Source organism: Cnephaeus nilssonii (genome assembly GCF_951640355.1).
Source record: "Cnephaeus nilssonii genome assembly, chromosome: 4".
NCBI classification, from domain to species: domain Eukaryota; kingdom Metazoa; phylum Chordata; class Mammalia; order Chiroptera; family Vespertilionidae; genus Cnephaeus; species Cnephaeus nilssonii.
Window position 1 is genome coordinate 16614780 of NC_137075.1, and position 23720 is coordinate 16638499.

A 23720-nucleotide genomic window follows, 5' to 3' on the forward strand; every position below is an offset into this window, starting at 1 on the left:
CCCTTGATGAGAGGAGAAAATTTTTTTTAGACAGGCAGTCAATAGGACAGCCACAACCAGCACCTCGAGCCAGGGCCCCAGCTGAGGGGCGGAGTGTTCCGAGAGCCGGAGGCAGGAAGTGGATTGGTCGCCAGGAAAGGGAAGGCGCCTGTATCGGAGATGCGCAAGCGCAGGCCTGTGGGAGAGGGGAGAGGGAGGGGAAGCGAGAATGGGCGGGGCGGGGCGGGGCTAACAGGAGGTAAGTAAGGGCGTGGAACAGTAGGAGAACTACGGAGCGCCGAGAAGGACACGTTTGGCCACGTGATTCTCGTGGGAGTTTCCTGGAGTTAATACAAGGAAGAGGTCTGAGAAGGGAAAGTTTGATTGTACTAATTCGAGGAATGAGGGTGAAGATTTAGAAAACTGGAACCTGGAGGAGCTAAAGAATATAGCTGGTGAGGAAGGTAGGAGTTGGTTAGGCATGGGTCTAGATTTTAGAGTGACCTGAGAAAGTACGAAAGTCCCGTGGGGAAATTTATAGGAGCAGTTTTAGGTGTTCGACATAGAAACACCTCAGCGTGAAAAATCAAGGCTCTTTCCATACAGGTTTTTTTAAAATATATATATATATACTTTTATTGATTTCAGAGAGGAAGGCCGAGGAAGAGAAAGAGAGAAACATTAACGATGAGAGAGAATCACTGATCAGCTGCCTCCTGCAAGCCCCACGCGGGATGGAGCCTGCAACCTGGTATGTGCCCTGACCTGGAATAGAACCGTGACCTTCTGGACCTTCTGGTTCATGGGTCCACGCTGAACCACGCCGGCTGGGCTCCGTACAGGCTTTAGAAAGTACCGGGTTCTAGCAAACAAATGTTAAAAATTACAATGGAATGACTTCCCTTGGTTAATTGAATTAAGTCATTGGTGTGTTGTTTTTAAATAGTCTTGTCATTACTTCCAAATGCGAACCCAAGTCGACTCTTTAAAATAGGTATCATTTTATCCACACAACTTACTCTCTCTTAAATTACTAACTTTGTGCATCTGGCCTCCGATTTTTATTGAAACAGTGCGAAGGTCTGCCAACATGATCTGGCTAGGTGTTCGTACAGTCGGTCGGCTTTGGCTAGTCAGGAGCCAAAGAAACCAAGGTGCAAAACTGGTCTCGATTCTTTTTTTTTTTTTTTAATTCTTTATTGTTTAAAGTATTACATGAGTCTCCTTTCCCCCCCCCCCCCCATTGACCTCTCCCCTCCATCCCCTCCCCCAAGCACAAGCCCTCACCTCCCACTGCTGTCTGTGTCCATTGGTTTTGCTCATATGCATGCATACAAGTCCTTGGTTGATTCTTGCTTGAGTGCGGGGCCCACCCGGTTTCCAGTCCCACAAAATGAGCTGCTATATTTGAGGCAAGTGTAGTTTTCCACTTATTCAGCTTCTGCCCATTTGCCTCTCTGTAGTGTTTTACTTCCCATTTATTCTTAGCAAATTGCCTCCCAAACTGAATGTTGATGCTTCCTGTGCATATTTAAGTTTTAGTGTTTTTTTCTTCAAAACACTACTAATAGGTTAATCATTGAAAGGGGAATAAAAGAGAAAAACAAATACTGCTGTCAGTACCATTGGTAACTAAGAGAGAACTGTCCCCAAACACTGGTGATAGCTACCCAGATTTTAAATATATTTTTATGGATTTTATATATTTAGAGAGAGGGGAAAGGAGAGGGAGGGAGAGATAGAAACATCAATGAGGCCGAGGCCGGTTTGGCTCAGTGGATAGAGCGTCGGCCTGCGGATTGAGGGGTCCCAGGTTCAATTCAGGTCAAGGGCATGTACCTTGGTTGCGGGCACATCCCCAGTAAGGGTTGTGCAAGAGGCAGCTGATCGATGTCTCTCTATCATCGATGTTTTTAACTCTCTATCCCTCTCTCTTCCTCTCTGTAAAAAATCAATAAAATATATTTAAAAAAAAAAAGAAACATCAATGAGAAACAGCAACATTGATTGGCTGCCTCCAGCATGCTCCCTATCCCTGCTGGAAATGTGCCCTGACCGGGAATCTAATTGGTGACCTCTTGGTGCATGGGTGGATGCTCAGCCACTGAGCCACACCATACAGGCACCACCCACATTTTTAAGTTTTTTTCCCCATTTTGTCTGACTAACTTAACATTTACCCCATGTGATTGATAAATAAATCCCTCTTATCCTCGATTAAGTCAATCTTTGCATTTCATCAGGTGTTGAAAGAGGGCATTTTTATTGAGTATTTGTTATTTTACATATGTTATTTTAACTAATAATCACAATAATCCAGTAAATATTATGATCCCTATTTATAGGAACTGAATCATAGAAAGACTAAGTAATTTACTCGAGATCACAAAACTAGTAACCATATTATCTAGTAGTAGTATACTCAAATCTAACTCTAAAAACCCAAGTTCTTTCTGCTATATTCCACTGCCTTTATGTAGGCTTTTACATTGACTGACAATGCTGCCAATCATTTTTTTTCCAAAGAAAGGATGTCAAGCCAACCACCAAAACGCTTATTATGTAGCATATCATTGCAATTTGTAACTGGAAGAAACACTGCCCTGAAGAAACCATCATTTTTGTATTTTGATAATATTCAAACTTGACTATTTTCTGAAACTACATTATATTAAGCTTTAAAATGTTTAGATATTTCATTATTTGAGAATATTCTCAAAATGTCCATTCTTGGATCTCTTACCCTTTGAGACAACATGGAGGGACCTGGAGTGAAATAAGCTAAGTGAAATAAGCCAGTCAGAGAAAGACAAATATCACATGATCTCACTCATATGTAGAATCTAATGAACAAAATAAACTGATGAACAGGGTGGATCCAGAGACATGGAAGCATGGAACAGACTGAGGAATCTCAGAGGAAAGGCAGGGGAGGGTGGGTGGGTGGGAAGTGAACAACCAAAGACCTTGTATGCATATATGCATAATATGCATAACCCATGTAGACCAAAAAAAAAAAAGCCTATTCTTTTTGCCTGCTTCAATTCACATAACTCTACCATGTAAAAGAAAGAAACAAAAAACAAAACAAAATAAACACGAAAACTGCTATATATACATATACTTTTCTTTCATGTAATACTATTTTCTACTTAAAACCTGGTTATAATTCTGCTTCACAGAAGAAAGCAAATGGCAAGAAAAGGGATTATAATCATAGGGCATGACAAACGCTGAGTGTAAAAAACAAAAACGGGCCTTATGTGAGATGGACTATATGGTCCTCTGCTGGGTGTCTGTTGTTAATATAAACAATTCTAGCTGTGTTTTTAAAGCCAGTGTCGAGTTTAGCTAATTTAAATGAGGTTAAACTATTTTTTTTAAATATATTTTTATTGATTTCAGAGAGAAAGGGAGAGAGAGAGAGAGAAACATCAGTGATGAGAGAGAATCACTGATTGGCTGCCTCCCACATGCCCCACACTGGGGATCAAGCCCTCAACCCCAGGCATGTGCCCTAACCGGGAATTGAACTGTGACCTTCTGGTTCATAGGTCGTTGCTCAACCACTGAGCCATGCCAGCCGGGCCTACCTGGTTCTCAAGCAGCCACCTCTTTATGGAATATCTCTGGTGGAAATTTTTCAACAACTTGACCTCTGTCTCTTACTAACAGTTTCTGAAATGAATGTGCTGAGCTGTATCCATTCAATAAGAAATCTAAGTGTAGTCCTGGTTGGCATGGCTCAGTGGTTAGAGTGTCGACCTGCGAACTGGAGGGTCTCAGATTAAATTCCTGGTCAAGGCCACATACCTGAGTTGCAGATTTGATCTCTCGGTGCACCTATGGGAGGCAAACCAATCGATGTGTCTCTCTCACATTAATGTTTCTCTCTCCCTCTCCTCTCTACCTTCCACTCTCTCTAAGAAGCAATGGAATAAATATCCTCACTTCTCGGGTGAGGATAAAAAAAAGAAATCTAAGTGTTGAGGGTACATTAAAACAAATGTAAATGTTAAGTATATGAAACATAATAGTACTAGCTATCAAACTATATTGAAATTTCTCATGGAATTGTAAGATTGAAAATCAGTTTACTAACACCAGCTTCTACTAATTTCACCAAAAGACAAGTGAGGTATTGTGGGGTTATTTTTTTTTAAATAAGCAAATTAAAAAGTTAAATGGCCCTGGCCAGAGAGCTCAGTTGATTAGAGCGTGGTCCCCATATGCCAAGATTGAGGATTTGATCCCCGATACAAGAATCAACCAATGAATACATAAATCAGTGGAACAACAAATTGATGTTTCTCTCTCCTTGCTTCTTTCTCTAAATCAATAAATAAAAAAATGTTTAAATAGGTTATTTATTCAAAATTTAAAAAATAAAATAAAAAGTTAAACAGAATAAATGCTGCAAAGAAAATAAACAGGGAAATATGGAGAGGAACAGGCAAGAGAAGAATGCGGCTATTACAGGGTGATCACGAAAGTCCTCTTTATTGGTGCAAAATTTTATCTAAAACCTGAAGAATTAGAAGGTCCCAGTTATCCAATTACAGATATCAAATAGGTAGTTGGAAATCAGAGGAGAATTTTGGCCTAGAGATGACATCAGAGCGTCATCAACATAGCTAGTATTTAAATCCATAAGAAAAAAAGATCGCCCAACTGGTGTGACTCAGTGATTGAGCGTCAACCTATGAACTAGGAGGTCCCGGTTGGATTCCAGGTTAGGGCACATGCTCGGGGTTGAAGGCTCAATCCCCAGTGTGAGACATGCAGGAGGCAGCCAACCAATAATTCTATTTCTCTTTTCCTCTCTCTTCCTCTCTGAAATCAATAAAATTTATTTTTTTTAAAAAAGGAGATCACTAAAGAAAATGTAAATAGAAAACAGGATCCAATACTGAGCCCTGAGAAACTTACAAATAGAAAGGTTAGGTCTCTAAAAATGTCCGTGAGTAAGGAAAGCAAAAACCTGGAGTATAGTATTTTTTTTTTATAAATCTTTATTGTTCAGATTACAATTGTTTCTCCTTTTTTCCCCCCATATCTCCCCACCACCCGGTTCCCACTCCCCCTCTGCCCTTACCTCCCCCTGCCCCCCGCTGTCCTTATCCATTGGTGTATGATTTTTGTCCAGTCTCTTCCCGTACTCTTCACACAGACACCCCTTTCCCCCTGCGAATTGTCAATGCACTCCCATTCTATGCCTCTGATTCTATTATGTTCACCAGTTTATTCTGTTCCTCAGATTTTTAATTTTCTTGACTTTTAGATTCACTTGTTGATAGATATGTATTTGTTGTTCATAATTTTTATCTTTATCTTTTTCTTCTTTTTCCTCTTTTTAAAGAATACCTTTCAGCATTTCATATAATACTGGTTTGGTGGTGATGAACTCCTTTAGCTTTTTCTTATCTGTGAAGCTCTTTTCTGCCCTTCAATTCTGAATGATAACTTTGCTGGGTAGAGTAGTCTTGATTGTAGGCTCCTGCTATTCATCACTTTGAATATTTCTTGCCACTCCCGTCTGGCCTGCATAGTTTCTGTTGAGAAATTAGCTGATAATCGTATGGGTGCTCCCTTATAGGTAACTAACTGTTCTTCTCTTGCAGCTTGTAAGATTCTCTCTTTGTCTTTTGCCCTTGGCATTTTAATTATGTGTCTTGGTGTGGTCCTCTTTGGATTCCTTTTGTTTGGGGTTCTGTGTGCTTCCTGGACTTGTAAGTCTATTTCTTTCATCAGGTGGGGGAAGTTTTCATTCATTATTTCTTCAAATAGGTTTTCAGCATCTTACTCTCTCTCTTCTTCTGGCACCCCCATAATTCTGATGTTGGTTCGCTTGAAGTTGTCCCAGAGGCTTCTTACACTATCTTCAACTTTCTGAATTCTCTTCTCTTCTTGCTTCTCTGGAGGAGTGTCCTTGGCCTCTTTGTATTCCAAATCTTTGAGTTGATTTCTTGCGATCCTCTAGTCTGCTGTTGGGTCTCTGTATAATATTTTTTATTTCAGTCAGTGTATGTTTAATTTCTAGTTGGTCCTTTTTCATATCCTCGAGGGTCTCATTAAATTTATCGGCCTTTTCCATGAAATTCTTGAAAAACCTTATAACCGTGGTTTTGAACTATATGTCCAGTCGCTTGTTCTCCTCCATTTCTTTGGTTTGTGATCTGTTTCCTTGACTCCTCATTTTCTCTGCTTCCCTGAATTGGTAGGGTAGTTTTGTGTACTAGGTGTCCTATTGGTTCAACGGGTCAGCCTCCCAGTTACCTGAGGTGGACACTCTTAGTGTACCCTTGTGTACTGTGTGTCCCCCAGCAGGAGCTACAGCAAGGACTAGTTTTCTCCTCCTTTGCTTGGGCGGTTTTGGAGCAGTCTGACTGGAGCTGCAGTTAATTTGGTTGAGCTGCCACAGAACAGGCCATTTATATGCAAAAGCCGCTGTGTGGAGCCTGGGCGGGTTTGTAGAATGTGCGGGGCAGGGTCTCAGGGCGGGGCGGGGTCTCAGGGTGTCACTAGGCTAGGGCATGGCAAACGGCGATGGCTGGCTTCAGCCGTCTCTGCCTTTCCACGTTTCCAAGTCCCCTCATCCCATGCTCCAGTGCAGTAAACAATGATTGCTGGGCGCACCTCTGCAAAAAAGTCACTCTCACTTTCTGACCCAATGGCCGAGAGAGAGTCCAGCTTCTCCACGTAGGTGTCTGGGTCCCCCGCGTGTCCCCAAAAACTGGATTTCAGAATGATCGGGAGCTTGTCTCCCTGCGGGTTGAAGAAAAGCCACGTGCCCAGTCGCCCGCTGCCAGCCCGATTCGTGCCTCCGTACCTCACTCAGCTTTTCAGCGTTTGTGCTCCTTTCTCTCCTTAGTTGTAAATCTACCACTCAGCCAGCTTTTCCGTGGTTCTGGGTGGTAGACGTTTTGTGTTTTAGTTGTATTTTTGAAATTCTTGTGTGAGGCAGCAGATTAGTTGTTTAACTTTGCTGCCATCTTGGTTCCTCCTCCCCTCCGAGAGTATCCTATCTAATAAAAGAGTAATATGCAGATTGACCATCACTCCAACACACAATATGTCTGCCCCCATGTGGTCAAAGATCCTGCCCCCATGTGGACACAAGATGGCCACTACAAGATGGCCAGCAGGAGAGGGCAGTTGGGAGGCACCCGGCCTGCAAGGGAGGGCAGTTGAGAGGGACCAGGCCTGCAAGGGAGGGCAGTTGAGAGGGACCAGGCTTGCAAGGGAGGGCAGTTGGAGGTGATCAACCCTGCAGAAGAGGGCAGTTAGGGGTGATCAGGCCGGCAGAGGAGGGAAGTTGGAGGCAATCAGGCTGGCAGGGGAGCAGTTAAGCATCAACCAGGCTGGCAGCGGAGTGGTTAGGGGGTGATCAGGCTGGCAGGCAGAAGCAGTTAGGGGCAATCAGGAAGGCAGGCAGGCAAGCAGTTGGGAGCCAGCAGTCCTGGATTGTGAGAGGTATGTCCGACTGCCCGTTTAGGCCCGATGTGGGATTGGGCCTAAACGGGCAGTCGGACATCCCTCCAGGGGTCCCAGATTGGAGAGGGTACAGGCTGGGCTGAGGGACAACCCCCCTCCGTGCACGAATTTCGTGCACCGGACTTCTAGTAGTATTATGAAAGCCAAGAAAAGATGTCCTTCAGGAAAGAGAAAGTGATTAACTGTCTCAAATGTTGCCAGACAAGTGCTAATTGGATTAACCTCATAAGGATCAATATTGACTTTGTAGGAGGCAGTTCAGTGAAGTATTTTGGGACAGATTGGTATCTGAGAAATTTTAAGGTGAAGAGCAGCAGAAAAATATAATTCTAGTTGAATGTGAGCTCAGGGAAGTCTTGTTTGTATCTTTTACTTTTATATCTTTTTAGCATTTATTTAATGATAGATATAGAGAATGTATACTGATGGGAATGATCCAATAGTGAGGGAATATTAATGACATAGGGGAGAGGAAAAACGATAATATAGAAGCAAAATACTTCTGGCAGTGAGAAGGAATGGAATCTAAGGGACAAGTGGAAAGAGTGCCTTTGAGAGAAGCAGGGGCATTGCTACCTGATATCAAGAGAGAAGACACAGAAGATGGGGCATGTACAGATGGGCTAATAGATTTGGTTGGGGGGAGGGACTATAAAGGACATCCTTCTTGATTGGTCCTATTTTTCTCAGTGAAATTGGAGGCAAGGTCAGCAACTAAGGTGAAAGAAACACCTTGAAGAGTGTGAACGTAGTGGAGAGGTATAGTAATGGTTACCAGGTCATGCTGGAAGCTACTTGAGGTTTGTGTTATGAAATGAAAGAAAAACCATCCAGCTTACATATGCCAGTTTCTCCAATTAGGTGTTTTTGTTTGTCTCTCTTTTTTTTAATATGTGTTGATTTTAGAGAAAGAGAAAGGATTGTAGTTTTTCATAGGGTTTTGTGGCTAGTAAACGAGGTAATTCAAATAAAATCACTTAACACAGATTTCATCGTATGTGCTGTGTTAGCTATTACCAAATCATTTTTGAAATAATAAACACAATTTAAATGGCTTTGCAATTTGAATAAATGGTGCTTCAAACAGCCCTTTCTTTTTTGTCCTAACACTTGTGTGATACCAGGGCACTTGAAACCTTTTACTCCAACATTATAAATTTTGCTAAGACAATGAACTTTAAAGTGAATATCTATCCTATATAATAAAAGAGAAACATGTAAATTGACCGTAACTCTGCTATGCTCGCCAGCCAATCAGGAGTGAGTATGCAAATTAACCCAGCAAAGATGTCAGGTTAATTTGCATACACAGGCACCAGGTGGAGAGCAGAGCTGGAGAGCTGGCAGAGAGTGGAGCGGCTTGGGGAACTTACCTCCCCAAGCCACCAGACGGAGAGCGGAGAGGGAGAGCTGGCGGCTTAGAGGACTTGGCAGAGTGGGAGGCCGTGGGACAGAGACAGAGCAGGAAGGGAAAACCAAGAACACCGGGAACACCAGGAATTCTGGGGATAGTAGTTCTGGTGGCAGCCCCAGGACTGGAAGCAGAAGCCAGAGCACGGGGAGCACCAGGAATGCTGGGAATCATAGTTCTGGTGGCAGACAGATCTCCTAGACCAGTGGTTGGCAAACTGCGGCTCGCAAGCCACATGCGGCTCTTTGGCCCCTTGAGTGTGGCTCTTCCACAAAATACCACGTGTGAGCGTGCACGTACAGTGTGATTGAAACTTCGTGGCCCATGCGCAGAAGTCGGTTTTCAGCTCTCAAAAGAAATTTCAATCGTTGTACTGTTGATATTTGGCTCTGTTGACTAATGAGTTTGCCAACCACTGTCCTAGACACTAGAGCAAAGTGAGCCTGGAGCAAGTTACTGTTGCGGTGGGGGGTGGAGGGAAAGCAAAGGTGAGAGACATAAGTAAAGTCAGAGTGTCTAGGAAAAATTAAAGGGAAGATATCCTAAAACTTCCAGGAAATCTCCACCAATGAAGCAAAGAAAAAAAAAATGCCTCTATTATTCTGTGAGCAACAAACCAAACTGGGTTGGGGTCTCAGACAATTCACTCATATGATTGCAAAGACAGACAGAAACTCCTGGATTGGAGAGGGCTCTCCTGAGGGCTCCCAGACTGGAGAGGGTGCAGGTCGGGCTGAGGGACTCACCCCCGTGCACGAATCTTCATGCACCGGGCCCCTAGTATTCATATAAAAGCCTAAGCAACTGGAACGACCGGTCGCTATGACGTGCTCTGACCACCAGGGGGAAGACGCTCAATGCAGGAGCTGTCCCCTGGTGGTCAGTGTGCTCCCACAGCCAACCTCCCCAAGCCAGCCAACCTCCCGCAGTCCCTGCCGGCACCTGAGCTGGGACGGGGAACCGGAGATGGGTGGCCCCTTTCCCAGGGAGGCCAAAGGCTGGCTCCCTCCGGTCCCCAACCTCCCATGCCCCATCCCTCCCCCTGGCCAGCAAGCCCCGATCAGCCCACTGCAGTGGTGGCGCAGTGGCGAGTGAAGGAGGAGAGGGGGAGGCAGGGAACTGCATAGTGGCGGGGTGCTGACGATGTCGGCATCCAGCATCCATTCCTTCCGCACCCGGCCCGGTGACCGTTGCCTCCTCTCCAGCCCCAATCAGCCTGGCCCCAATCAGCCCTGACCGCCAGCCAGGCCTAGGGACCCAACCCATGCATGAATTTCGTGCACCAGGCCTGTAGTTAATAAAAAGTGAAAAGTCACATCGCTGCTTATAATTTTATTTATCATTTAGAGGCCCACTGCATGAAATTGTGCACTCAGAGTGGGGGGTGTCCCTCAACCTGGCCTGTGCCCTCTTGCATTCCAGGAGTCTTCGGGGGATGTTTGACTAAAGGCTTAGGCTTGCTCCCCGTGGCAGTTGGATATCCTTAGAGCTGCACTCAGGGTTTCTGGCTGAGCAGCACTCCCCCTGTGGGAGCGCACTGACCACCAAGGGGCAGCTCCTGCATTGAGCGTGTGCCCCCTGGTGGTCAGTGCGCATCCTAGCAACTGGTTGTTCTGCCGTTTGGTCGATTTGCATATTAGCCTTTTATTACATAGGATTTAATTATCTTACAATATTATTTGTCAATTATATATCAACTAGAGGCCAGGGGCACGGATTTGTGCACATTGAAAGGAAATTAATTAGAAGGTGGCCGGCAGGGTGGGATTGGGCGAGACAGGCCGACACACCCTGGAGCCAACCTCCCATGGTCCCACCCCGGCCGGCCGCACCTGGGGCGGTGCCTAGGCTCAAAGGGCATCTGTGGAGTGAGCAGGGTCCCTCCGGTAGGTGGGGTGCCTCGGCCTGGCCTGCAGGGGTCAGGCCGAAACTGGCAGTCCAACATCCCCTGAGGGGTCCCAGAGTACAAGAGGGCACTCTGCAAAGTTGCTGTCGCTTGGCAGCTCCTGCGTTGAGTATCTGTCCCCTGGTGGTCAGTGTGCATCATACCTACCAGCAGGTCACTTAGCCTTTTATATCCTAGTAAATTCGTGCACGAAATTCGTGCACAGAGGTGGGGTTCCCTCAGCCCAACCTGCACCCTCTCCAATCGGGGACCCCTTGTGGGATGTCCAACTGCCAGTTTAGGCCTGATCCCACAGGGGGCGAGATCAGGCAGGCAGAGGCAGTTGGGGGCGAGATCAGGCTGGCAGGGGAGGGCAGTTAGGGGTGATCAGGCAGGCAGGCAGAGGGGTTAGGGCAATCAGGCAAGCAGGCAGAGGCAGTTAGGTGTGATCAGGCAGGCAGGCAGGTGAGCGGCTAGGAGCCAGCGGTCCCAGATTGTGAGAGGGATGCCCATGACGTGCCAGGTCTCCCCATCGGACACCACCGAGGTCTGGTAGGACAACAGCTGCACGCCTGCCTCTGCCAGGAGCCCAATCATGGTAGACAGCATGGCAGGGTTGGAGGGCTGAGCCCGGAACAGGAGCAGGGGCAGACCCCTGTGGAGAGGCACTTCTGGTCTGAAGGCAGCTCCGTTGAGTGCCTGCAGCACAGGTGTGGTGCCCTGGACAAAGCCCACAGCCTGGTAGGGGGCACTTGCCAGGGCCACGCTCAGGAAGCCTTCCCCGCATCCTTGCTCTCCTCGCAGAGTGCGATTATGGGAGGTGGTTACATTGAGGCTGGCCTCCTTCACCAGCAGCTTGGCGTTCACAAAGTTCACATCCGCATGATTAGAAGAGTCTTTGAGGAGGCAGACAATGACTGCGGGGCTCAGGCAGTTCCCGGCATTCCTCAGGGATAAGCCCTGCGTTACCACCTGGACTGTCCTTTGGGGGACCCTGCCCAGGCTCGCATCAGAGTCCCCAGAGCTTCTGCCAGACCGATCCAAGGTTTGGTTTGCAGAGAGAAGGCGCTGGTAAGGGCCTGGGCATTTGTGACTCCCATGAGGGCTCTCCGCTTCACCATGTCCACAAACTGGACAGCGATCTCCTCCCCGCAGCAGCTCTGGGCCTCCTTGGTGCTGGCGCCCAGGTGGGGGCAGCTGATGACATTCTCGTGGTCCACCAAGGCGTGGTCCCGAGGCGGCTCCTCCATGAACGCGAACAGCGCTGCGCCCGCATACTACCCCGACTGCAGGGCCCGGAGCAGGGTGCCCCCTCCATGGGCGCAGTTCACCACACACACGCCCTTCTTATACAGGGTGAAGGTGCTGTCGTTCAGCAGGCCTGTCGTGGAGGGCAGGAGAGGGGTGTGCACAGTGATGAAGTCACAGAGGGGCCAGATCTCCTCCAGGGGCAGCTGCTGAACGCCAAAGGAGGCTGAGACCTCTGGTGAGATGATGGGGTCGTACCCTACAGTCTTCATCCCGAAGGATTGCATCCAGATGGCCACCTCTCTCCCGATCCTCCCCAGGCCAAGAATTCCCAGGGTCTTTCCATTCAACTCGGTTCCCATGAACTTCTTTCGGTCCCATTTGCCATCCTTCATCGAAGCTGTTGCCTGGGGAATCTGCCTGGCCAGACACATGATCATCCAACCGGTGAGCTCCGCAGCACTAAGACTGTTCCCATTGGGAGTGTTCATGACCAGGATGCCCTTCCTTGTGGTGGCCTCCAGATCCATGCTGTCCACACTGGTGCCAGCCCCACCCACCACCTGGAGCTTCTCTGCTGCGTTGATGATATCGGCGGTCACCTTGGTGGCCAAGCGGACAATAAGGCCTTCACAGTCCTGCAGCTTGGCTATCAGCTCCTCTTTGCTCAGGTTCTGCTTCTCCACCACCTGCAGCCCTCCATCTTGCAGGATCTTCAGGCAGCAAGGGTCCATGCTGTCACTGATGAACATTTTCTGTAGATTTGTGAAGGCCATTGCTGAAGCTGGCCTCCGGATTGACACTCTCCCTGGACAGAAATACCTCTAAGCCCCTAGATTTGGTTCTGATTGGTCAGTTTCTATGCCAGTGAGCGTCAAAAGCTCCACCTCCTAAGCAGCCATTGGATCCTCACATTTCACCCAGATTTGGTTCTGATTGGTCAGTTTCTATGCCAGTCAGCATCTCTGGGCCTATCAACAGGGCCTAATCAGAAAGGCAGAGCTGATCAGCAGCCCTGGTGGAGTCCTGGAGAGAAATGGAGGTGCGGCTGCTGGCCAGACTGGGAGAGAAAGAGAGAGGCAAGTGCTGGTCAAAAGGTGCCACAGAGGCAACGGATCAGTCCCTGCTTCTCTCTTCAGGCCTCTCTCTGGCCCTGATTCGCAGCCCCCTCAGCAGTCTGTGCTGGGGCACTCCGCCTGCAGCCGATGCAGTCAGCACTGGATTACCATGGCAACCCAGCACTGACTTCCGGTCTGGTAGAGCTTCGGTCGTAAAGTCGTTACACCCTGGCTCTTTATTATAGAGATAATAAAAGGCTAATATGCAAATTGTCCCCTCAGGAGTTCAACTGACTAGGACAGTGATGGCGAACCTATGACACGCGTGTCAGCACTGACACGCGTAGCCATTTCTGATGACACGCGGCCGCATGCCGAGGATGAAACATTTGCTGCCCCTGAGGATGAAACATTTGCAACTAGAGTCTTAGAGTTAGTTTTTTCCTCAAAGTGACACAATACCCGAGTTATGCTCAGTTTTTTGGCGAAGTTTGACACACCAAGCTCAAAAGGTTGCCCATCACTGGACTAGGAGTTTGACTGTTCACTATGACGTGTGCTGACCACCAAGGGGTGGCATGAAACAAAAGGAAGGCCTCAGCTGGCAGCAGTAGCCAGGGGAAGGAAGGCCCTGGCCAGCAGCCGGAAGGCCCCAATCGGCCCTGATCGCCAGCCAGGTCTAGGGACCCTACCCATGCATGAATTTCATGCACCGGGCCTCTAGTTTAGTATAAGGTCCCATGTCTCAAAATTGATGTTTCTTTTTTTTTTTTAATGAATGTATTGGGGTGGCATCTATCCTATATAATAAAGATGTAATATGCAAATGGTTGTTACGCCGTGAAGCATAATGACCGGCTGTGTAATGACTGGATCACGGATCAGCAGGAGGGTGGGGCAGCGAGCTACAAGCGGGTGGCAGAGAGCTACAGGAGGGGCCAGGGCAGCAAGTTATGGGGGGACAGGGGGGCAGAGGGAGCTACAGGAGGGTGGGGCAGCAGGCAGAGAGCTACAGGAGTGCAGCAGCAAGATACTGGCTACAAGCGGGCAGTGGAGAGCTACAGGAGAGGGCAGGGCAGCAAGCTATGAGGGAGGGTCAGGGGAGCTACAGGAGGGTGGGACAGTGGGCAGAGAGCTACTGGATGGCAGCAGCGAGCTACTGGCACACGGATACTAGTCCTATCTAATAAAAGAGCAATACGCAAATTGACTGTACCTCCGCTACACCCACAAGCCACATCCACCAGCCAATCAGGAATGAGTATGCAAATTAACCCAACCAAGATGGCTGTGGCCACGGAGTGAGCAGGAGGCTTGGGTTTCCCTTGTAATGGAGGAAGCCAAGCTTTCCGCACACCCTGGGCGGCCTAGGCCTCCACTAGAGGCTACAAAGTTTTTTTTTTTTGTTTTTTTTTTTAAATATATTTTATTGATTTTTTTTTACAGAGAGGAAGGGAGAGGGAGAGAAAGCTAGAAACATCGATGAGAGAGAAACATCAATCAGCTGCCTCCTGCACACCCCATACTAGGGATGTGCCCGCAACCAAGGTACATGCCCTTGACCGGAATCGAACCTGGGACCCTTGAGTCCGCAGGCCGATGCTCTATCCACTGAGCCAAACCGGTTAGGGCAAGGCTACAAAGTTTCAATTATAGAAGATAAGTAAATCCCAACAAAAATGGCGGCGTCCACAGAGCTGGAGAGAGCAGGAGGCTTGAGTTGCCCCCGGCGATGGAGGAAGCCAAGCTTTCTGCACACCCTGGCTGGCCTAGGCCTCCACTCAAGGCTACAAAGTTTCAATTATAGAAGATAAATAAATCCCAACAAAAATTGCTGCAGCCAAGGAGCAAGCAGGAGGCTTGGCTCCGCTCAAAGTTTCAATTATAGAAGATAAATAAATCCCAGACACCAGGGCCTCTGCTTGGGTCGCTGGGCGGCGTGGCTGGCCTGCAAACCACCACAGGCCCCTTGCCCAGGCTACCCCACACCCCAAGGGAACCCCCACCCTGCTTTAGCTGGTTTATCTCAGTGGATAGAGAGCCAGCCTGTGGACTGAAGGGTCCCAGGTTCAATTCTGGCCAAGGAATGAATCAAACATGCCTGAGTTGCAGGCTTGATCCCCAATAGGGGACGTGCAGGAGACAGATGATCAATGATTCTCTCTCAACATTGATGTTTCTATCTCTCCCTTCCTCTCTGAAATCAATCAAGATATATTTTTTGAAAATAGTATGTAAGCCCCAAGTCTAACCATCTCTTTATGTTTTACTTCTTTTCTGTGAACTATGTACATAAATAATAAAATTATATGCTTTTTCTCCTGTTAATCTTTCTTGTTAGTTTTATTCCCACCCTCCCACTGAAAGAGGGTAGAGCAAAAAGTTTTTTCTCCCCTGAAAATGCTTTATTAGAGGAAAGAAAAATCTGTATACTGATACAGGCATGTGTAGGATTAAACCAGAGTGAAAAGAGCAGAATATTTTGGAGGAAACCATCCTAAACTAGGGTTTCATTTTTGTTTACCAAGCAATATACCAATTGTTAACAGTCCAAATATAGGACTCCATCCCCCTTTTATGTGATTTCCATTTAAAGATAATTCAAATTTGTAACACTGAGTGTTGAGTGGATGAATAAAGAGAAATAAACAGATACTTCTTTCTTAGTGTGTGTCAGGCATTAATCCACCCAATGAGTCTATTTAGAAGATACTGTTTTCTTTGTTTTTATAGGTAGGAAAACTAGGGCTTAGCATGGTTAAATAATGTGCCCAGGATGACACAGCTACTAAATAGAATCTCTGCTTAGGACTGCCCGATTCCAAAGTTCATGCTCTTATGTAATATTTCCTACCATTCTAAAATGTTTTTCCTACCTTATATAACCAAATATCGACACACATAACAATACAGATATCCCCTTTTACATAATCAGAATGTAGAATAAGAAAAGACATGATTTTATAATCTAGTTCAAACAAGATGGATCAATATATATATAAAAAAATGTCTGCATAAGTCAGACAGTGTGCTGATAAATCTGTGCCCATGATAGCACAAAGGAAAGAAGACTGGCCTGGGTATTAAAGACCTAATGTCCCATCATAGAGTCTGGCTACTGCAAATGTAACATAGTGAAAGTAGGGCAAATCATTTGTAACCTGGAAACATCATTTAAAAATGAGTAGGTTACACTTTATGATCTCCAATTTTATTATTTTAATTTAATTTTGGCAGTATACCTTATTGTTTCCAAGTGTTGACAAATCCAAGTGAAAAATGGTTGCCTTCATAACTCAGGATGATAATGTCACATTGAGAAATATAACTGGAAAAAAAAGTTATTACTTAGAGAATCCTCTGGCATCATTTCAGTTCTTGTATCTGTTGCTAAGAGTAAGGTAAAGGAATGGGTGTCATTTCTAACTATTTTTTCTTCTGGAAGGGTCTACACTGCTGATATAAAAATACATTATACTTACCTAAGTTTTCCTCATGAAATAGTCATTTCATTGTGTTTACCTCATTCCAATTTAATGAAAGACTCATCTAAATAGGGGTGCCCCTTTGTATTAATCTTTTCATACCCAATATCAATCTATACTAATAATAGAGTAATATGCAAATTGTCTGGGATGCCATCACAGTAACAGTAATGACTGAACAGCAGGCTGAGTGGGGTGACCAGGTCGGCAGGGGGGTTAGTGAGGGACGACCAAACGACTAAACAGTAGGCGGCGTGGGATGATCAGACTGGCAGGAGGGGCAATTGGGGGTGACCAGGCCAGCAGGGGGGTAGATTGGGGTGATCAGGCCAGCAGGGGGGCAGTTGGGGGCAACCAGGTTGACAGAGGGGACAGTAAGGGCCAACCAGGCTGGTGAGGGGGCAGTTAGGAACCAGTGGTCCTGGATTGTGAGAGGGGTGTCCGACTGTCGGTTTAGGCCCAATCCCCAGGATTGGGCTTAAACCGGCAGTCAGACATCCCCCGTGGGATCCCGGATTGGAGAGGGTGCAGGCTGGGCTGAGGGGAGCCCCCTCCCATGCACGAATTTCATGCATCAGACCTCTAGTCCTAATATGTAAAAACTCTGGGTCCGTCACATCCACAACGACCGGGAGGCTCGACCAACTGGAAGTCAGTCCTGCAGTCAGTGCTGGGTTGCCATGGTGACCCAACACTGACTGCTACAGCTGCAGGCATGGCGACCCAGCACTGACTGCTGAAGGGGCTGCAAATCAGGCCCTGAGAGAGGCCTGAAGAGAGAAGCAGGGTCTGAACCGTGCCTCTCTCTTTCTTTCCAGGCCTGGTCAGCAGCTGTGCCTCCATTTCTCTCCAGGCCTCCACTGGGGCTGCTGATCAGCCCCACCTTTCTGATCAGGCCCCATTGATAGGCCCAGAGACACTGACTGGCATAGAAACTGACCAATCAGAACCAAATCTGGGTTAACTGTAAGGAGCCAATGGCTGCCTAGGAGGTGGAGCTTTTGATGCTGACTGGCATAGAAACCGACCAATCAAAACCAAATTGGCTGGCAGCAGAGGGCAGTTGGGGGCAAGTTCAGGCTGGCAAGGGCGGGCAGTTAGGGGTGATCATGCAGGCAGAGGCAGTTAGGGGCAATCAGGCCAGCGGGGGAGCAGTTAGGTGTTAATCAGGCCGGCAGGGGAGTGGTTAGGGGGTGATCAGGCTGGCAGGCAGAAGCGGTTAGGGGCAATCAGACAGGCAGGCAGGCGAGCGGTTAGGAGCCAGCAGTCCCGGATTGTGAGAGGGATGTCTGACTGCTGGTTTGGGCCTTGGACAGGGATTGGGCCTAAACCGGCAGTCAGACATCCCCCAAGGGTCCCAGATTGGAGAGGGTGCAGGCTGGGCTGAGGGACACCCCCCCACCCCCAGTGCACGAATTTTGTGCACCGGGCCTCTAGTTTAATAATAAGCTAATAGCAATGGCTATCATTTTGGGGGAAGAATGTCATAGCAGCCAGTAGAAGAGTTACATGAGAGAATATGTGATTGACAGGCCATAAGGAAGAATGCTGTGCATCCTTCACTTGTGCATTTCTAAAAATTGTCACATGGGTATGGTAGATGGCCTCTAAGATGGCCCTCAAGGATCCCTACCTCCTAGTATTCATGCATTTGTGTAATCCTCTCTCCTTAAGTGTAAGCTAGATTGAGTGACTTCTAGTGAATATATGCAGCAGAGGTCATGGGGTATTAGTACCAACATTAATTTACAAAATGTTGTAAATTCATTTGGGGCTCTCTGTCACTTAGGGCAGCCTGTTGCCATGTTGTGAGCTACTCTTTGGAGAGGACCACACAGCAAAGAATTGAGGGAGGCTTCTTGCCAACAGCCAATGAGGAACTCAATCCTGCCAACTGACTGAGCAGAGGGAAAGTTGAGTCTCCCCCAGTTGAGCCATCAGATGATCACAATCTCAAACAACAGCCTGGATGAAACCTCCTGAGAGGCCTTGAGCCAAAAGCACTAAGCTAAGCTCTGTCTGGATTACTGACCTGTAAATTCTGTGAAACAATGTATGGTGGTTGTTTCAAACTACTACATTGTGGAGTAATTTGTTACAAAAGGTAATATGATTATTATTTTAATATTAACTGTTATATACATATACTTACATAAATATATTTTATAAGTATATATATTTCACAATGTTGAGGAGGGGAATTGTGAGGACAAAGAGAAAACCCTGAGTATTAGCCAGAGGAAAGAAAAGAAATTAAGAAGAGGCTATTTTTAAAGGAATTTCTATTACTCAGGGAAGAAAAGAGATTAAGTACTAGCAATAGAGAAAGGATGTTATTTTTCAGCTGGTCATGAAAAATATTATTCTTAACATCTCCAATAAAAGTGGGTAGGAGTAAGGAAATAAAGTGAAATTAGTCAACTTTGGTGATAGATGAAATTTGGTTTATATATAATATGTAATAACACATAATATGTGTTCCATTATCACAATAATTTGAAAATTCTGTTTTTTAAACATATTTTTATTGATTTCAGAGAGGAAGAAAGAAGATGGGAGAGATAGAAACATCAATGATGAGAGAGAATCATTGATCATCTGCTTCTTGCACGCCTCCCACTGGGGATCAAGCTCTCAACTCAGGTATGTGCCCTGTCCGAGAATTGAACTGGAGACCTTTTCATTCATAGGTTGACACTCAACCAGTGAGCCACACCAGCCGGACTGAGAATTCTTTTTGATGAAATGTTGCTGGTGGAAGAAATTAGTCTAGCTTCAAAAGTATAACTTCTGGTATGCTTCAGGCTTTAAAAAATAAAGCCAACATTAAGAAAATATCATGGACTGAAGGGACCCAGGTTCAGTGACAGTCAAGGGCACATAGCTCAACTGCAGGCTCGATTCCCGGGCCTGGTTGGTGCTCATGCAGGAGCCAACCAATGGATGTGTCTCTCTCACATCGATGCTTCTCTGTCTCTCGTCCTCCCTTCCATTCTCTAAAAAAAAAAAAGAGAGAGAGTCAATGAAAAAATATCCTCAGATGAGGATCAACAACAACAACAAAAATGAATAAATAAATATAAAAAATCACAAAGTGTTTTACCTGTAGTATACCAATCCTATCAGATAGATACTATTACAATTCCCATTTTGCAGATAATGAAACTGAGGCTTAGAGAGAGTTTAACTAACTTGACCATGCCTATTGAGCATAGCACCAGGATTTGAGTACAGACAGTTAAACTCTGACACCATACATTTACAGGAACAAATGTTTCTGGGGTACCTATTTTGTGCTAGGCACTATCCTAGGCACTTAAGATTCATCAGTGACCCTAGCTGGTTTGGCTCAGTGGATGGAGCATCAGCCTGAGAACTGAAGGGTCCCAGGTTCGATTCTGGTCAAGGGCAGGTACCTTGGTTGCAGGCTCCTCCCTGGCCCAGGCCCTGGTCAGGGCTCATGCAGGAGGCAACCATTGATGTGTTTCTCTCACATCGATGTTTCTCTCTGTCTTTCCCTCTCTCTTCTACTCTCCCTGAAAAGCAATGGAAAAGTAACCTTGGGTGAGGATTAACAACAACAACAAAAAAGACGCAACAGTGAGCAAAGCCTACAGAGATCTTTGCCCTTGTGGAGCTTACATTTTAGTCAGGGGATAAAGACAAAAAATGATAAACAGATTTGTGGTATGTTAGGAGATGACACATGCAATTGTAAGAATTAAAAGTAGAGCAGAGCAAAGGGGACCAGAAATATAAAACGTGATGAGGTTAGTTGCAATTTGAAGAAGGATATTAGGTATATCTCATTGAGAAGATAATGTTCTATTTTCCTAATTTTCTATTATAATTCTTAAAATTTTAAAAAATATTTAATATTCTAAATATTTTAAAATGCTGAAAAGTATAATACCCATGATCCCACCACCCACAATTAAACAAGTACATTTTGAAAGATTTTTTTCAGAACTTTTCAAAGAACTAAAACATTGTATAAATAATTAAACCTCCTGCTCTACCCATCCTTTCTATCCCCCCCATCTATAATAATAAAAGCATAATATGCTAATTAGACCAGACAGCTGAATGACCTTCTGGACGTCATTCCGGACGTCCTTCTGGACAAAGCTGCAGCAGCAGGAGCCGAAGCAGAGGCGGTTAGGCAGGCAGGCGAGCAGTTAGGGGCGATCAGGCAGGCAGGCAGAGGCAGTTAAGGGAAATCAGGCAAGCAGAGAGTTTAGAGGTGATTAGGCAAGCAGGCAGAGGCAGTTAGGGGTGATCAGGCAGGCAGGCAAGCAGTTAGGGGTGATCAAGCAGGCATGCAAGCAGTTAGGGGCATCAGGCAGGCAGGCAGAGTGGTTAGGGGTGATCAGGCAGGCAGGCAGAGGTTGTTAGGGCATCAGGCAGGCAGGCAGACTGGTTAGGGGCAATCAGGCAGGCAGGCAGGTGAGTGGTTAGGAACCAGAGGTCCTGGATTGAGAGGGTGCAGGCCGGGCTGAGGAACCCCCTCCCCCACGTGCACGAATTTCATGCACTGGGCCTGTAGTATAACCATATTTACTGAGATTGGTAGTCATTCTACCTATCCATATTTTTATACTTTTACTACATATGCTCATATCATTAAAATATATACTAGTAGACCAATTTTGTATATTTAAAAAATTTATATGAATATCATTTCTATCTCTCCCGCTCAATTGTATATTCTTGGTGTTTATTTTATGTTGAATGTGTGGATCTAATTAATTTATTTTTAACTAGAGGCCTGGTGCATGAAATTCGTGCACTGGGGGTGGGGTGTCCCTCAGCCTAGCTTGCCCCCTCTCACAGTCCGGGAACCCTCGGGGGATATCCTCTGTGGGAGGTGACCGGGCTGATCAGGGGAAGGCACCACCCCCATCACCCTGCTGCTGCTGCCACTGCTGGCCACCACAGCCACCAAGGTGTTTTCATCAACACGGACTCCAGTTCCTTCACCACGAAAAAATGACAACTTTCTTTAGGCATTTTCAAGATGTCTCTTTCATAGATATAACATTTCTTTCTTTCTTTTTTTTTTTTTCCTCACCTGAGGATATTTTTCTATTGATTTTTAGAGTGTGGAAGAGAGAGGGAAAGACAGAGAGAAACATCAATGTGAGAGGCACACTTTGATTGGTTGCCTCCTGCATGAGCCCTTACCTGGGCCCCGGCCAGGGAGGAGCCTGCAACCTAGGTACACGCCCTTGATCAAAATCAAACCCGGACCCTTCGGTCCGAAGGCCGAGTCTCTATCCACTGAGCAAAACCGGCTAGGGCAGGATATGACATTTCTGAGCCCCTCCAGCAGCAGACCTTTGTTTTTTCCTCCAGGAGTGAGGTGGAAAAACCCTAGATCACCTTCTTGGATTCTTATTACCCAAGGAAGTGGTATACCACAAGCTTAGCCAACGAGTGGTCAGAAAAGGTGTTTCCTCTGCAGCTCCTGAGCAGAGGCAAGACTGCTGGCGTGCCACGGCTGCGTGGTTGCTGGGGGCCAGCCCCCCCACCCCCCCCGCGGGTTTGTGTCTCTGCTCCGGCCCCCCTGCATGTTGTTCTCTCCTGCTCCGGGGCCAGGCGTGGGCCACCCTGTGTGTTGTTCTCTCTGGCTCGGGGCCCACGCCTGGCCCCTCCTCCTGAGCTGGTTGTGACCAATATGACATCCTGGCCTAATTTGCATACTACCTCTCTCTCTCTCTTTCTATATATATATATATATATATATATATATATATATATATATATATATATATATATATTTCTGTGTAGAATTCCATTGTATGAATAAATAAAGCCCACATTCTCAACTTCTCATCTACTGAGCCAGTACACATCCTTTTACTTTTTATATTAAGCTTTAGAATAAAAAACATTTAGAACTTGAAGGAACCTTAAAACAATGTAGGCTATGAGGAAATAAGGAGCTTTTGATCTCCCAAGTTCACAGAATTCCAAGGTCACATAGCCAATCAATGGAAAAGATGGAATTAAAACCTGGTAGCCCAATACCCAGCACAGCACTCATTCAACTACAACAGCATTTTAATTCTAGATGTCTGTAATATCTGTATAAAACTACTAAAGGCCCAGTGCTAAATTCGTACACAGGTGGGGTCCCTCGGCTTGGCTGGTGATTGGAGCCAATCAGGGCCATCTCACCCAGTCCCCATCAGGGCCAGCCAGCAGGGGGGAGGCACTGTGGGAGGTTGGCTGTGGGAGCGCACTGACCACCAGGGGGCAGCTCCTGCATTAAGCATCTGCCCCCTTGTGGTCAGTGCACATCATAGCGACCAGTCTACTGGTCATTCAGTCATGCTGTTGCTTAGGCTTTTATATATATAGATATTTCTTTATTGATTTCAGAGAGGAAGGGAGAAGGAGAGAGAGATAGGAACATCAATGATGAGAGAGATTCATTGATCAGCTGCTTCCTGCACCCCCCTGCGACTGGGGATCAAGCCCACAACCCAGGCATGTGCCCTTGACCAGAATCAAACCCAGGACCCTTCAGTCCACAGGCCATCGCTCTATCCACTGAGCCAAACCGGCCAGGGCTATAGAACTCTTTTTATATAACTCTATATATCTATAGTCTAAATAGAAGTAGCACAGTAGTAAAAAAGAGAAAAAAAATACTTAAAATTTCCAGGAATAATAAAACTATTAAACTAAATTATATTGACTATAGTTTTAAAACAGCATTAATAACCTATTCATCATTAAAATAATTCTTTCTCCACAGTCGGCTATGCAAGTTTTTTTTTAAATTAAATGCTCTTATTTTAAATCATTTGTGTCTGTGTTTTGTTTTTATTTAGAAAATAAGAACACCAGACTATGAGATTGCAGAACAGGCTTGAAGACAGAAGTCAGTTGAAGTTCTCTCCTAGTTTGAGCAGCAGCAAGGGCCCATGGAATTACAAGGCACAATTCTAAAACCTAGTTCTCCCAAAGCTAATATGGGGGAGCTAATCCTCTCTTCTCTTACCACTTAGTTTCCCAACTGTTACCTACTGGCATGTCTTGATTGCTTATTACATGCAAAAAACTATAATTCCAAAATCATTTCTTGGAAGAAAGAAATAGTTTTAACATCTATGCTTTATCTTACATTCCCACCAGCAGTGAATGAGAGTTCC

At 46.1% G+C, this 23720-nt stretch overlaps 1 protein-coding gene across 1 annotated transcript; it reads right to left on the reverse strand.

The window, feature by feature from the left end:
- Positions 1–38: 38 nt before the first annotated feature.
- LOC307097611 (D-3-phosphoglycerate dehydrogenase-like) lies at positions 39–12793 on the reverse strand (the record flags this gene model as incomplete). Its single annotated transcript, XM_079767705.1, is given in 4 exon segments — positions 39–175; positions 11279–11749; positions 11752–12046; positions 12050–12793. Coding segments are annotated over 4 exon segments (1647 nt in total).
- Between the last annotated feature and the right edge of the window lie 10927 nt (positions 12794–23720).